This window comes from Haplochromis burtoni, unplaced genomic scaffold (assembly GCF_018398535.1).
Source record: "Haplochromis burtoni strain Fernald_Lab_line unplaced genomic scaffold, NCSU_Asbu1 Contig_157, whole genome shotgun sequence".
Taxonomy (NCBI): Eukaryota; Metazoa; Chordata; class Actinopteri; order Cichliformes; family Cichlidae; genus Haplochromis; species Haplochromis burtoni.
Window position 1 is genome coordinate 493,717 of NW_024582518.1, and position 14,193 is coordinate 507,909.

The window sequence follows — 14,193 nt, forward strand, 5'->3', positions numbered from 1 at the left end:
CATCGTGTTCAGGTCAACGCAGAGTAGGCCCAGGGTTCTTAAAGTATGACCAGTAGGTCAACAGTGGCCCTCAGCAACAGTTTCAACTCTTACCTATCATCCATAGCTTATGAGTTACAGCTGCTGTCAAGAACTGAGCAACATAACCCACCATTCTCGCCAGTTCATAGGATAATTATAATCTATATAGTGGATATAAGAGATCTAAGAGGATCTGTTGTCCTCTGAATGCTGAATGTTTTTAAAAATATACATCTTGGTGATGGTGTTAAAACCATGAGTGATAGGTAAGTGGTAGATGTGGCCAAAAATCCTGGTTTTTGCTCCATTCTGACTTTCATGTTAACATAATTAACTCAGTGAAGCTCATGTTTCATCCAGAGACCACAAACTCATTAAAGAGTCAGAGATTAAGATTCTCTTACTGTCATTTACTTTCCATTTTATTTACTTCTCATTTATTGTTTAAAAATATTAAGCGATTAAATTGGGTTACGTGGATAAAATAATGCAAATAAACATCAAACCACAACCATTCAAAATAAAATAAAAAAACGAATTATGCATTGAAAATGAATGAAGATAAATAAAATAAATACATACAGCTGACAATAAGTTGGTGAAGTAAGTCTAAATGTGTTAAAAAACAAAAACAAATAAAACACAAAACAGATGAGGAGGCTTTAATACAAATCTTTATTTTTCTTTCAAAAAAATAAAATTTCACAGCAAACACTTACAGCTGTTATTCAGCTTGAAGAAGCAGCAGGTCATAATGTTATTAATAAAGTTATGTTTAAGGCAAATAATCAAAGCTCCTCCCCTTTCAGCAATGCCTAAATAAGCTATGTTTGCAACAAAGGAAAGTCCCGCCTACAAGGAGCCTAGTTATTATTATTCTAAACAAGAAGCATGAAGGAGGATCTGGGGTTATTTGATTCACTAATATCTAAAAAAAAATAAATAAAGATTTTCTTTTAGCATATAAAAAAACTCTACTACATCACCCACAAGTAATAAACAGCCTGTTACTGGCAAAGACTCAAGGGAAATGTAGTTAGAGTGGTTACTGATGTCTCCTGCGGTTTCATTAAAAATGATTTGTGTTCCATAAAGTGCTATTTGTAGATTTACAAAGTACATTATGTGCAATTCTTTTCAAACTGCACATTTAAATCGGTTAGTTAAACAGCATCCAGGTCAAAGGTCAAATACAAAAGTTGATGCTCAGAAAAAGATTTGTTCTGTTTTAAAGTGGTGCTAAAGTTTGCCTACAAACATATATTCCATTAAAAATTTTCCTATACAAGTATTTATCGATTTAATCCTCCTCTGGACTGGCAGCTTTAACTTTTCAGCGTGACGTCTCCCTCTGCTGGTCAAACTCCACCAACACACTTGGCTTTTTAATAATGTTTAAATCTGCAAAACAACAATAGTCTTTTCAAACACCTGAGCACACACACATTCACAGAGTCATTTGAAATCTTTTTAAGTGAATCAAAAGAAAGAGGAGATTAAAATGTAACACTGACTTCTGATGCCTGAATGTCATCGAGTGTTTCAGCTGCAGGAAAGAAAAGCTCCAAACGCAACAATTTAAGTCTGAGTGAAAGACAACTTCTGTGTTTAGGACACTTCATCTGATTTTGTTTGCCTGTTTTCAGAAACAGAAGCTTTCAAATCTAAAATTAAGAATAAAGCAGGCATGATGTAAATGACGTGGATTCAGCGGTTGGATAAATTCATGGATTCGTAGCAGATTAATCGGCGTGTAACTCCTGAGGAGGATTTTGCATCTCGTACATTCTGGTTGCGGGGTTCGCAGGTTCGAATCCTGAACAGAATAAAAAACAAAATGAGCAGAAAAATTAACAAGACGATGGTTTAACTGCACGTCTTTAAACGGAGGCGTGGTGTCAGCTCCAGCAGGAAGTGATGGACTACAAACAGAACAGTAGGACTACAAACCATCAGTGGTGCTTCCTGTACGGCGTTGCCTGGAAATACTCATCAGGAGTGACGGTCTTCACCCCGCCAAAGTAATCCAACACCCACACCTGAAACACAAGGAAGGAGGACCAGCCTGCTGACTTCATGTCACATGATTGGCTGAGAGCAGCACAGGTGTGCCCTCAGGACTACAAGTGCTACAGTAATGATAGAGCTAGTATTACAAGGTGTGTGATGCTGGAGTACCTGTAGTATTAGTGGTATTATTATAATTTTTAATAATAGTACTATGGCAGTGTCTTTCTAGTATTATAAATAGCTCAGTTATGCTTTTGTATCAGTAATATTATTACTGTAAATTTTCTGGTATTACTAGTTTCAAGTTTTAATGTCAAGTACAGATAAACCGAGTAGCCACATTTAGCCAAATGAAATTCTTTGGCTCGTGTCCTCAGCTTTACATGAGCATACAGAAGTGCGCAGAAGTGTGAGTTAAATGTGTGTGTTAAATTAAGAAGAAAATAACAGAAAATTTAAGAGAATTGAAGTCAAGTTGATATTTATAGTTTGTGTGACAGTATTTATAGGTTGAATTACTACTGAGTTACTGCTAGTGGCAGGTGGTAGTAGGAGGTGGCAGGTGTGTACTACCTGTATCTGTGTGGTGTTTTAGTGTTAGTAGTATTATCCATCATTATTATACCATCATTATGATAGTGTAGTATTATAATATATACTTATAATATATATTGAGTTGTTTTAAACAAGTAGTATCATGGATTTAAAGTGGATTATTATATCAGTACTGATATTTGTGTCATGTTTTAAAATGACAACAGCATAACAGAAGCATGAGTGTACTGCACGTTCACATTTAACTTGTATTATTATAGTGGAAACATTCAACAGTATTTATAGTATTATTAGAAATATTAGTAGTACTTATACTTATTATATCTCTAACAATGAACATGTAGTAGTACTGTGGGATTGTTTCAAAGCATTCATAGCAGGTCAAGTTCAGTAATTATCTGAACTTGAACTGACTTGAACTTGCTGTACTACAGTGGTATTATGTTGTAGTATTTGCAGTACTACAGTGGTATTATGTTGTAGTATTTGCAGTACTACAGTGGTATTATGTTGTAGTATTTGCAGTACTACAGTGGTATTATGTTGTAGTATTTGCAGTACTACAGTGGTATTATGTTGTAGTATTTGCAGTACTACTGTGGTATTATGTTGTAGTATTTGCAGTACTACTGTGGTATTATGTTGTAGTATTTGCAGTACTACTGTGGTATTATGTTGTAGTATTTGCAGTACTACTGTGGTATTATGTTGTAGTATTTGCAGTACTACTGTGGTATTATGTTGTAGTATTTGCAGTACTACTGTGGTATTATGTTGTAGTATTTGCAGTACTACTGTGGTATTATGTTGTAGTATTTGCAGTACTACAGTGGTATTATGTTGTAGTATTTGCAGTACTACAGTGGTATTATGTTGTAGTATTTGCAGTACTACTGTGGTATTATGTTGTAGTATTTGCAGTACTACTGTGGTATTATGTTGTAGTATTTGCAGTACTACTGTGGTATTATGTTGTAGTATTTGCAGTACTACTGTGGTATTATGTTGTAGTATTTGCAGTACTACTGTGGTATTATGTTGTAGTATTTGCAGTACTACTGTGGTATTATGTTGTAGTATTTGCAGTACTACTGTGGTATTATGTTGTAGTATTTGCAGTACTACTGTGGTATTAGGTTGTAGTATTTGCAGTAGTACCTGTGTGATGTTGAACTTGGCGAAGAACCAGTTGTGGTCGCTCGGCCACTCGATCATCTCGGGGTGACGAGTGAACAGCGCTTTCTTTGCAAACTCCGCCTCTGTCCCGTTCACCTGAACCACAGCAGGAGGAGGTGATCATGTGACGGGTCCGAACTGATCATGTGTGAAACACAGGTGTGTGTACATACCTCCTGTACAGATCCAGACAGGATGATGTGAGCGCAGAGCGGACTCTGAGGGTCAAAGCTCTGCTGCCTGCAGTAATCAGTCTGAGCCAGAGACATGGACAGAGACGCCACAGGGCTCACCTGCATCAATACACACAGCACAGGTAACACACGCATACACACATCTTATAGCATTATTAAAACGTATACTTTTAATTAATTAGTTGTGTCCAATTCTTATTTAATGCTATATTTTTCTTAAAATTAAAATATTTATTTATTTATTTGTTTATCTTTTTTTAATTTAGGCATTTTCATCCTCCATATACAGACAAATAATATCTAAATATGAGAATCATTAATCATTTTATATGTCTGGGGCAAAAATCTGCAATTTGAACCATTAAAACCTGCTTGAATATGTCCCAAAAACTCATTGGACATCCTCTTCCTTCCCTGAAGGACCTGTACAGCACTCGTTGTCTCAAGAGGGCACGCAGCATCCTACGGGAAGGTACACACCCAGGACACCGGGTGTTTAAGCTGCTGCCGTCTGGCAGGAGGTTCAGGCTGCTGGGGTCCCGAACAAATAGACTCAAGGAAAGCTTTTACAACAGGGCAATAGCCCTGATCAATGCAAATAGCTGACCTGACTGGCTACCTGGACTTTTTTTGGGGGGGGGGAGGTAACAACAGTAACAATAATAATATTTATATTTATAACAAGGTGCAATAACAATTAATGTGCATTAATAACAGTGTGCAATGCAAATACACTTATTCTTCTTTTTTTTACTAACTTATTATACTATGTTGTGTTGTTTGTGTTGCGTTGTGATGTTTCGTATCGGGTCGTGTTGTGTTATATGTAGTGTATGTAGTATGTATGTGTAGGATAGTTTTCCAATTTCATTGTACTATTGTACTATGTATGACTGTGCAATGACAATAAAGAGTTATTTTATCTTATCTTATCTTGAAGAAGTGAGAAAGAAACTGAGGTCATTAAAACTGGAGGTACTAAAAATAAATATTTAATCCTGAGAAAATGACTTTTTAGCTCAAACAAACTTTATAACCTTCTGCAAGACAATAAAAAGCTGCTGCTCTGTTTTATTTTGATAACTTCCTGTAATAAAGCAAACTTTAACAAAGCTGAACTTCATTTAAACCTGTTTTCTGTGTCGTTTCAGCAGATTTCAAGCACTCGTTTCTTCTTCTGTGGTCTCAACTTCTGCTTTGACATGTGACTGACAACTGCTGAGTCACTGCCAGGAAAATATGCTGAGTCATGCTGCACTTACATCACAGTTTATGTAAAATGCAGTTTTATAAGCTCAAATATTCACGATTTTATATCTCAGCATAACTTCACATTATTTCACATAACTTCAAATAACCTTTAAAATGAAAGTCTGAATATTAAAATGTTAAAAAAATAATAATATTACCTTAAATGCACAAAATAATGTTAATGATACATTTCTTCCCCATGGGAAAGAAAATCATCATTAACATTATTTTGTGAACTAAAATTTTCAATTAAAAAAATTTTTTTTTTTTAGTAAAATAGAAAAGATAAAGAAGATACAAAACCCCCCAAAACAAATTAAAGAACATTAAATCAGGCTATTTATACTTTTTTTTTTCATTTTTTAAAAATCAATAAAATTCTAAATATTTTTACCTATTTTTTATCTTTCCGTTTTTGTAAATGCATTTTAGACCTTGGCAGTTTTGCTCTTCTATATGTGAGGAGTATTAAAATAAATATTCTTGATGCGTTTGCAATAATTCTGCAGTAGCATTTTAAAAACAGTGCTAATCACTGCAAACATATTTACATAAGCGTATTGTTAGTAAATATTGTGTTTACCAAGTTCCACACTTTTGTTTTGTATAGAATAAGTTACTGATAGCTGATGGCTTTTTAAAGCAGAAGATCACTAAAGTCAAATGTTATTTAATTTTACGCTTTATCGCTCCAGAACCTGTAACCTTGAACTTTAATGGTTTTCTTAATGGAGTTCTGAACGAGACGCAGTGCCTTTTACAGCAACACAGCGCAGATACAGAGAGTGTCGAGTACACTAAATTCTAGTTCATAAACTGACTTCTGAACAGGAAGGCTCAGTTCCTGTTTTAACACTGATATCCTGGGTCAGGCTCACCTCCAGGTCCTGCACGGAGATCTCCATGCGGGTCAGGTACATGTAAGGCACCCCGGAACCCGAGCCCCTTGGCCCGTCGCTCACCGAGAAGACATTAGAGAACGGCTGGCCCACCACCGGTTTGTGGGTGGAGATGGTGGCCATGGAGGCCCAGTCCACCTGGTGCGCAACGAAGCGCGCAACCCGGGCCACCTGGTCATGAGGCGGGATGTGGAACCGGGACGCACCGGACAGGGAAAGGGAGGCCAAGGAGAGGCCGAGGAGGAAGACACGCACAGCCCGCCACAGAGATCTCATCTTTGGCTCGAGTGTATGGTGGAGAGTCGGTGAAGACCGAGAGAGGCGATATAAACAATACCGAATATCCGGTCTGAAATTTCATAATAAAAGCATTGCTGGGCTACAACCGAAAGTCCGCAACCAAAAGCTGGAGTGTCCAAGTGACTTTTCAGAAATAATGGAAATATTAGGAATAAATTAGAAACAAATGTAAAAAAAAAAAATCTGCCGTATATATATATATTTTATTTATTTTTTATTTTTAAATAAACGCTGTAATAAATACAATCGGACATTTATATACAATTTCAAATCCCCCAAAGAGCTGCACCAATAGTAAACCATTTACTCATGTTGAAGGTTTTCAAAGCAACGTTTATTATTGCTTAAAAATGAACACAGAACTTTGACACTTTGGGCACCAGTTTCAAGAGAAAAGTTGTACTGGCTGTTTGAACATTAAATCCATGGCAGTGTCAAAATAAAATGACCAAAGTAGAGACACAAAAATAAAAGCTCAAACACAGAAAAAGGGTTCTCAAAATTAAAGCCTTCCCAATAATAAAGACTTGAAAAACTTTCAGAGTAAAATAGCTGAACTTTTATTGCTTTTTAGGAAAAAAAACTCTAAATACCAAAACTGTTACTAACAAACTGTATGGAGGATCACTTGGCCTCCATTGCTATGTGACCTTCGACCTCACAAACGTCACATAGGTTCTCCTCGATGGTGAATCTCCCATGGCAATTGTCGCTTTCGCAGAGACAAGACACTTCCTGTTTTTGCAGTGAATCGATCTGGACGTTGGCAGAGTAGTCCCAGGTGAGCTCAGTGCCAGCCACTACGGCCCTACAGCAAGAAAACAAAGAGGACAATTATTAAAATGACCACTAATAATAACCTACATTAACGTCCTCTCAGTCCTCTTCCTCACCTGCTGGTGAAGAAGGCAACGACGGGGAAGGCGGGGTCGTGGGAGTCGATGAAGACATTCTGGATGAAAAGGTTCGGCTGGCAGCTGTGCTGTGGGCGGGGTTAGAGATCACATGATATCAATAATAATAACAATAATAATAATAATAAACAAGAAGAAGAAGATTTCTTCTTCATTAGCATAAAAAATATATAAACTATGAACTAAAAGGGGGAAAATTCCACAATTTAAACTAACCAGTTAATATTTTGAAAATATTTTTAAAATAACTACAAACTATAAAGGAAATGTCCAAAAATGCTTTGGAGAAAAATGTACAAGCAAAAACAAAAGACACATTTTTTTAATTCTTTAGAATTTTAGAAAGTTTTAAAGATGCAAAAAAATCTTGTGAACAAGATTAACACAATGAAAAGTATAAAGAAAATATTAGAAACACACACACACTATCACACACACACAATCACACACACACACACACACACACACACACACACACACACACACACACACACACACCATTTTGAAATTACTAATGAAATTAAAATAATGTTTTGTTTAAAATTTTTAAATTGTCTAAAGAAATCTTGTGAAGCTGTTTATAAAATACAGTTATAAAACATCAGATATGTCAAACTTAACTCATTCTTCTTGCTTCCTCCACTTCTGTACCATTGATTCATTAATGTTGAATTCTCTTGCAGCTGCTCTATTCCCATGTTGTTGCAGTATATTAATGACTGACCTCATATTCTGGATGGATTATCTCAGTTGTTCTCCTGACTGAAGTTTGTTCCGTTTACAGCATCCTGCCATGCGATTGCATTTGTCTCTAACCATGAGGAACCCTCATGTTAACTTTCATCAAGTGAAAAAAAGTTAGCATTCATCCTCCAGGTTCACTGTGTTTATGTTATGCTAACATAGCTGTGTCCCTAGTGATCATGTAGCACATCATTACATACTAGCTAGTCCAACTTCAGCAACCCTAAAAAAAGTCACTACGGTTTAGTTTTCTGTCTTCATTTATGTTGGAAGTGATAACAGAGCTATACAAACTAGCAAGCTAACTTCCTGCTAACTTCTAACTCCATTAAATTTAATAAATTTTGTTTTCATGGATGTTTGGATGTTAAACTTAATTGTTACACCTGGAAAAGCAGCAACACTGATCATTTTATTAGAGATCAAAGAATTTAGACAGTTTTTAACTCTCAGTGATGCCGCAGTGTTCCAGTGTTCGCTTGACTTTGGGACCTGAAAGGGGCGGAGTTTTGGACCCAGATTACTCCGCGAGGCTCTTGATTACGGTTGCTGCAATGGTTCAACAATCCATCAAGCGGTGCAGCTTCATAGCTTACCAAAGTCGTACTAAAACATTTTTTGATAGATTTTTGTGCGCTGTGTACCACATAAAATCGGTTTTAGGTCAGTAAGCACAACCAGAATTCATACATAAGGTGCACCGGATTATAAGGCAGACTGTGGATTTTTGAGAAAATTGAATGATTTTAAGTGCACCTCATAGTGCGGAAATTAAGGAATATGTGCAAAAATATTAATGACATGTCTAAAGAACATAAATTAAATAATATTTAAAAACAATGTGTATATATATCTGTCGCACATGTATAACAATAAGTAACATGAAACCCTGATTATAAATAATATCAATTAAATGAGAAGAGTAAATAATGTGTGTCCTGATCGGTTGATCGATGGCTAAATGTTCCTGATCAGCTGGACTCACGTTGATGAAGCGGCTCACGTTTCCCTCCTTGCTTGCGTCCACAAAACAAACTTCGTCCACCTTCACTGCTCTCTTTAAGCTCATGCTCGCCTTTGTACCATTCACACCAGCGCTCTCCGACATCGATGCCACCTTCTCGTCTTGCTCTTGATCACCTGACACACAGTAGCCAATTGTTTACCAGCTGTGTTAATGTATCATTTGTGTGTTTTGTGTGAGTCATTACTGACCTGATGAAGGAGACGTCGGCTGCAGACCTCCAACCAGCACCGCCTGAATCTGACAGAAGAAAATAGAAGCCTTTTACTTTGAACTAAAGATCATGAAGGCACAAAAATACATTATTTTAATCAAATAATTAGAGGAAATATTCAAAGGAATGCAGGACACACAAATGATTTAAAATAAACAATAATTATTTTAAAAATCAGGTCACAAAATATTCAAAGGAAAAAATAAAAATATGTAAATTGAAAACCTGTGATGTCCATACAAATACAAATGAAAAAGATTTACAATATAATAAAATGTGTATAGAAATATTGGAATTAGAATATGTAAAAAATAATTCTGAAAATAAAAAAAACTTTACAGTAAAGTAAACGAGCCTAACAAACCTCTTCTTGGTCTGTGGTGCTGGAGCCGCTGTCGGAGGGTCTCTGAATCACAGGGACATGCAAAAGAGGTGAGGTAGGCGGAGACATAGGCGGGGGCGTTTCCAACACATTGCGTCGGCCCTCCAGCACAGGTGGGGCCAGCCACTCCGTGACGACCTCCACCTCATCGTCAGACGGCAGGTCGGACCTCGTCAACTTTGGCGGCGGTGGTTCGGTGGGATTCAGGACCCTCTGCAGCACCACACCTGGACACAGATGAGAGGACGAGTTTACAGACCGTGGCTTGGACGGAGCCACTGAACGCTGAGCCACACTCACCTGCGTAAATGCACACAAAGGTCCCACGGTCCAGGTCGTCACGACAACGCACCCCCCAGCCACGGTTCTCAGTCTGGAAGACCTGGAGTCGGACTCTGATGCCTCTCTGGACGAGACGGTTCTGGCAGAGAGATCGGTCACAGCCGCACCACGGGCCACACTCAAAGAGCCTGAAGATTGATCACCATGGTAACACTTTGTCAGCAAATCAGTGAATCAGTTAATGATCAATACTTCCACTGGGAAACCTAAAGCTCCTGCTTTAGCTCCTTTTGAAAAACCTCTACTTGTTCACCTCACCCTGATGGGTTGGCCTGTAACAGCCTGTGATGGCGATAGTGGCGCTCTCCAGAAGTCAAGGCCATGCAGGCGCAGCGCTTTGCATCACTGCAGCCATCTGTGCAGTCACAGCAGGCCTTGAACAGCTTTGGGCCGCGGCTCAGGAAGCAGCCATGTGGCCAGCGGTCCTTCCTGTAGCGGAATTCAGCAGGCCGGGAGCCACCGTCCCCGACGCACAGCTCCACCGGTATTGGCTCCGCCCCTCGGCTCAGGTCCTGTTCAGGCTGCCGAAGGCCCCCTGGTGAAGGAGGGTCCAACCGCACGGAGGGGTTAAAGGTGAAGAAGTCAACCTGCAGGAGGAAAACTGACCCACTTTAAAGACCTGAAGGAGGAATATACAGAGAGACACTGAACACAGCAAAAAAAATCATCTAATCACCTGCAGGATGTCATAGCTCTCTGTAGCCTCCAGAAAAAGCATTACGTTGTCATGGTTACGGAGGCTCAGCCCACATGGTGCCTTGTAGATGACGTCCCAGTTTCCTACGTCTTCCTGCTCCTGGTCCCCGTGGTCCCAAAGCACGCCCTCTTTGGCGGGTGAAATCAGTGGCATGGCGGTCAGCCTCTTGAAGCCGCAGAGCAACGGGATCTTCAGCGGGTTCTGGCCCCAGAATAGCGGCGTGGACTGAGTCATGCTCGGCAAACAGGGCAGGCAGGACTGTAAAGCGAAAAACAGCTCACGTTATCAGGATTTTAAATATTCAAATATTCAGGAATTTTTAAAAAAGCCTTTGGCTACGAACTGTAAATGATCACTGTTAAATTAAATGCCCCCAGTCTGGTATAGGGACTGACTATGACAGTTTCTTCTTTTTTTTTAAAAAAGTCATGAATTAGATACTGGACATTATCAAGTTGCTTTAACCTCCTAGGACCTGCCGTCCACATATGTGGACATCACATTTTGGGTTATTTAGACCAAAATACTAAATTTTGCTCAACAAGGGCCTGATATCCACTTACGAGGACATTATACTGCTACTGTTCTATCGAAATTTTAAGCAAATATCCTCATATGTGGCTCTCATTTTTCTTAGAAACAAAAACCAGGTTAAAAAAAAAAAAATCTGGTAATTCTTTGTTTTTACATTCATTAGGTCCCAATATGCCCAGATATCAAAGAGAAATTAAAAGTTTATTAATTAAAAGAAATTAAGAGTTTGGGTCTTAGGAGGTTAATGCTTCTTCTCAGGATAAAAGCCCCAAGTTACTTACAGGAACGTATAAGGATGCTCTGAAGTTCTGAAGTATATCAGATTTCTAAATTAAAAAAACTATTTGATAGATTTCAGATAATTACAAGGATCAGGTTTTCAAAATATTCAAGATTCTGGGTAAAAACTAAAAGGGATCAATGTGTTTTCAGGCTGTTAGATTATCAAGATTCAGAATAAAAGCACCATATAAATGAAAGAAACTTTTTGAGATCAAATTAGGCAAAATAAATTCTCGGGCTGATTCTGAATGACATCAATGTGTGTTTACCTTGGAGCAGGTGTGGAGGTGGTACTGCAGCTGGACAGGCACGAGGGGAGGCAGCAGCTCCTCTCTGCCAGCAGGAGACGCTGTTGGACTGGATAACCCATTAAAAGGAGGCAAGAAGGATGAAGAGGAGGAGCAAGAGGATGAAGGGCTGTGTTGGAGGATGTCAGCTGGCAGCAGCTCTTCTGGGGAGGAATAAACACTCAGCAATAGTCGGACTCAAACACAACAGCGAAGCCTTGAGATTTACTGGGGTTTACCTGAGCCAATGACCACCTGAACCACCGAGCTGTCCTGGTCCTGGAGGGAGGCCAAGGAGGAGGAGCAGTCCAGATGCTCTAGCAGCTTGAAGGCCTGGACATACTCTGAGAGAAGACAGAGAGTAAAGATCAGGATAGGAAGATTGCCAGAGTCCCGCTCGCTCGCATCAGACATGGATCAGAACCTTTATCTGTGGTTCCACTCCTCTTCAGAACTGCCTTCAGGTGCTCCAGGTACTTGAAAACCACATCGAAGACCTGATCCACATCCTCATTGTTCCAGAATGCCTTGGCCTTCTCTGGAAAAAATAAATCGGGACAAATGATCGTATCAGAAGCATAAAAAAAATGTGTAAATAAATCATCTGGACCCCCAACTACTGAACCTGGACCAGATTAACTGATAAAATAACCAATAAATGTCTCTGTATGCACATTTAACCTAACTCTCAGCACGTAAAAACAGGGAAAATGTGATATTTCATCTAAACCTCATCAGAGCAGTTATCCATTACAAAAAAGAAAAGACAAGAAAACAAACCCCATAACCTGGACCCCTTAAATCTGGACTAGACCCCACAGATTGTATAAACCTACTAACAAATGGGGGAAAATTATAGTTTAACCTTTTTTTCCCCATGTAACCCACACATGAATGTGTCTAGATTAAATCCAGATAACCCGGGTTTGTTGGATGTGGACTAGGACAGTGTAAACAGACTCTTGCTGATTTGAAACTAGCTTTCAGCCGTTGTATTGTACCTAAACCACACTCTCGCATTTCCTTGTGTGTGTCTAACAGGAAAGCTCTGAGGCTAATGTAGCATTAGCCCGGTTAAACCTGGGTTAGCTGTCTGTGCAGTGCTCTGCACCTCTGAACCCCCGTTATCCGCTTCGGTTCCGTTTGTACTTCAGTTCTTACCAACATATTCCGGATCTAGCGGCTCCCCCGTTTCCATTGCACATTAGCCTGCTAGCACTAAGCTAACAATAGATAAGCTCGCGAGCTCACCGCTAACTTCTAGTAACAGGTGACCGCGGGTGCAGACGGACCTGCAGTTTGACTACCAAATAAGTCAAAAGCAGCAGTTCAAATTAAACCCGAACACCAGCCAGCTCCATGTGAACCCAGTAGGTTTATTCATTCATGTAAGCGGCTAGTCCGGTCGTTGCTTTTTGCTAACGACTGTGACTAACAGCAGACAATACATTGAACCTTCTGTTAACACTTCTTAAAGCATTGCAAGAGGTATTTATAGTTCAACAAGACCACACAACCCTGGCATCACGCAGTATAAACACTCCTGTCTTAACCGTTTAAAGTTTTTGAGCTTACGTGCCCCCTATCGGCCACAGTATTAAGACTTCAGGGTTTCAGCTCCCTGTTTTATGTCTGGCAGGAATTTCGAAAGCCCTTATGTAGACGTTATTAAAGTTTAAGTAACAGCAGACAGAAGGTCACTCACATATAAACACACAGAGCACATGAATATGTGACTATAACAGCCATTATTAGCATGTTAGCAGTGGTCCTTGTATACTTACAAAAGTACATGATTTCAGTCACTAAATACTCAGAGTGGTACATTTGCACTGCTGCAAAAGACTCTCATATACCTGCAAAGCAGCAACAGAAGCTCCATTCTGCAATTACAATCTACACATAGATCCTACCCATGAACCTGACAATAATCCATGCACAAAATACTAAAACATGCTGTACATCTGCTGTGTAGATCACACCTGCACTGGGACAAAATGTAAACTGAGCTGTTGTATTATTTAAATAAAACAGCTCCTGAAAAGCCCACAAAAATGAATTTTTTTTCGCTTGTTCCAGCTTCCTGGCAACCAAACTGCAAGTGCCAGATGTAGCAGGTAAAGAAAAGTTGCAAATCCACTTGCTTGAACTGATTTTGTTCACACGTTTCTTTTATTTCAGAGTCCCATGCAACCCCAACCCATTGATTCTGGGAAACACACACACACACAAAACATACAAAACAAAGGGGAAGTGACACAATTGAGTCACGTGAAAGCACCATGGGTGGACCAGAGGTCAGTCCTCTTTCATACACTCAACAAAAATATAAACGCAACACCTTTGTTACTGCTCCCATTCCCCATG

General features: G+C 39.1%; 2 protein-coding genes across 4 annotated transcripts; both read right to left on the bottom strand.

The window, feature by feature from the left end:
* Positions 1-677: 677 nt before the first annotated feature.
* On the bottom strand, positions 678-6,442 carry creg1 (cellular repressor of E1A-stimulated genes 1). The gene is made up of 5 exons (XM_005932722.2): positions 6,086-6,442; positions 3,936-4,055; positions 3,745-3,858; positions 1,972-2,060; positions 678-1,837 (listed from the first exon to the last, which is right to left on the bottom strand). The coding sequence occupies exons 1-4, from the start codon at positions 6,380-6,382 to the stop codon at positions 1,974-1,976; spliced, it is 618 nt and encodes a 205-aa protein (XP_005932784.1). The 5' UTR covers positions 6,383-6,442; the 3' UTR covers positions 678-1,837; positions 1,972-1,973.
* A 163-nt stretch (positions 6,443-6,605) lies between these two features.
* On the bottom strand, positions 6,606-13,394 carry setdb2 (SET domain bifurcated histone lysine methyltransferase 2). Of its 3 annotated transcripts, none has more exons than XM_005932724.3 (12): positions 12,988-13,394; positions 12,251-12,364; positions 12,066-12,170; positions 11,809-11,987; positions 10,703-10,981; positions 10,285-10,613; positions 9,985-10,154; positions 9,667-9,911; positions 9,280-9,328; positions 9,050-9,204; positions 7,300-7,388; positions 6,606-7,214 (listed from the first exon to the last, which is right to left on the bottom strand). In XM_005932724.3, exons 1-12 carry the CDS (start codon positions 13,022-13,024, stop codon positions 7,031-7,033), a joined length of 1,935 nt encoding a protein of 644 aa, XP_005932786.1. In that variant the 5' UTR covers positions 13,025-13,394; the 3' UTR covers positions 6,606-7,030. The 3 variants fall into 3 exon arrangements, with proteins under 3 accessions (XP_005932786.1, XP_042080918.1, XP_005932785.1); XM_042224984.1 differs by lacking the exon at positions 12,988-13,394 and adding an exon at positions 12,828-12,908 and having other exon boundaries at positions 11,809-11,990; XM_005932723.3 differs by having other exon boundaries at positions 6,607-7,214; positions 11,809-11,990; positions 12,988-13,393.
* Between the last annotated feature and the right edge of the window lie 799 nt (positions 13,395-14,193).

Excerpts from the sequence above, each read along its gene's own strand:
- setdb2 (XM_005932723.3), bottom strand. The coding sequence starts at position 13,024 with ATGGAAACGGGGGAGCCGCTAGATCCGGAATATGTTG. Across the intron at positions 10,614-10,702 it reads AGAGCTATGACATCCTGCAG|GTTGACTTCTTCACCTTTAA; the intron begins GTGATTAGATGA and ends TTCCTCCTGCAG. Across the intron at positions 9,912-9,984 it reads CTTTGTGTGCATTTACGCAG|GTGTGGTGCTGCAGAGGGTC; the intron begins GTGAGTGTGGCT and ends ATCTGTGTCCAG.
- creg1 (XM_005932722.2), bottom strand. The coding sequence starts at position 6,382 with ATGAGATCTCTGTGGCGGGCTGTGCGTGTCTTCCTCCTCGGCCTCTCC. Across the intron at positions 4,056-6,085 it reads TCTCCGTGCAGGACCTGGAG|GTGAGCCCTGTGGCGTCTCT; the intron begins GTGAGCCTGACC and ends GTATTGATGCAG. Across the intron at positions 2,061-3,744 it reads CCAAGTTCAACATCACACAG|GTGTGGGTGTTGGATTACTT; the intron begins GTACTACTGCAA and ends CTTGTGTTTCAG.